Here is a 951-nt window from a genome sequence, read left to right as displayed (position 1 = left end):
CTCCAATAAAATCTTTAAATCGCGTTTTCTACTTTCTGGCCGTAATGCACCCGCAGGGTGTCCTATCCGCAAAATGCTGTGTACCCGCAGAGGGCGGGCGCTTGTCGGAGATGCGTTCCCGTTGAGCCATGGTTTCTGATACGGTAACACCGTGGTCTGCTTCAGGTCAAGTCCTACGATGGATTGCAACATATGCTTCGAGCCGTTCGACCAGGGTGGCCACCTGCCCAAAGCGATGCCGTGCGGACACACGGTGTGTCTGGCATGTCTGCAACGACTGCAAAACCGGAAGTGCCCGACGTGCCAACAGGTGGGTTCAGCCAGCGCTCTCACCCTGCGATTTGCCTGGATTTGTCCTTCGTTCTACTTTTCTAGATTCTTCCCTTTGCAGGCGTTCCAGGTCCCGCTGTCACAAATCCCCAACAACTACACTGTGCTGCAATTCCTCCAGGCCAGACCGGACAGGTGGGTGCCCAGGTGACCAGCAGGTGATTTGGCGAGCTGGCAGCTGTGTGTGAAGGTGGGACCGTGCCTCAATGCCTTGTGACCCCTCAGGACCGACAAGTCACCAGGGTGGTGCTCGAGGTGCAGCGCCGTCGCTACGCCCCAGTGCCGGGGCCAGCAGCACGTGGTCCTGGGCGTGAGAGAGGCTCTGGAGCAACTCCTGCAGGGCGCCCTGCCGCAGGCTTCAGGCCAGCTGGAACGTCTGAAGAACCAGTGCCAGGAGGATGAGGCCGTGCGAGCCCTCGCCCTGCTGTCCGGCGAGGCCTGGGAAGTGACGCTGCGGGGCCAGGGGCCACCGCTCTCGGGGACGCTGCGGGACACCAAGGACCCCCTGATCAAAGCCGTTTTGTTCGTCCTGGCGACGAAGGGAGAACTGAAAGCGGCTGCTACACTGCCGGTATTGTAAATTAGTATGGAAACTTGGACACTTTCTAGTGGAGTGGCCTA

At 59.5% G+C, this 951-nt stretch overlaps 1 protein-coding gene across 1 annotated transcript in view; it reads left to right on the top strand.

Annotated features, from left to right (window-relative positions):
• Positions 1 to 910, top strand: part of LOC127751815 (E3 ubiquitin-protein ligase TRIM32-like) — a 5,463-nt gene extending 4,553 nt beyond the window's left edge. The window contains exons 2-4 of the mRNA XM_052275914.1: positions 166 to 310; positions 392 to 465; positions 556 to 910. Of these exons, the coding sequence (XP_052131874.1) occupies positions 166 to 310; positions 392 to 465; positions 556 to 910 (574 nt within the window). The remainder of the gene's footprint in view (positions 1 to 165; positions 311 to 391; positions 466 to 555) is intronic.
• Positions 911 to 951: the final 41 nt, after the last annotated feature.

This window comes from Frankliniella occidentalis, unplaced genomic scaffold, assembly GCF_000697945.3.
Source record: "Frankliniella occidentalis isolate FOCC.00 unplaced genomic scaffold, Focc_3.1 Scaffold1171, whole genome shotgun sequence".
In the NCBI taxonomy this organism is placed as follows: domain Eukaryota; kingdom Metazoa; phylum Arthropoda; class Insecta; order Thysanoptera; family Thripidae; genus Frankliniella; species Frankliniella occidentalis.
This window is presented reverse-complemented; position numbering and strand designations above follow the sequence as displayed.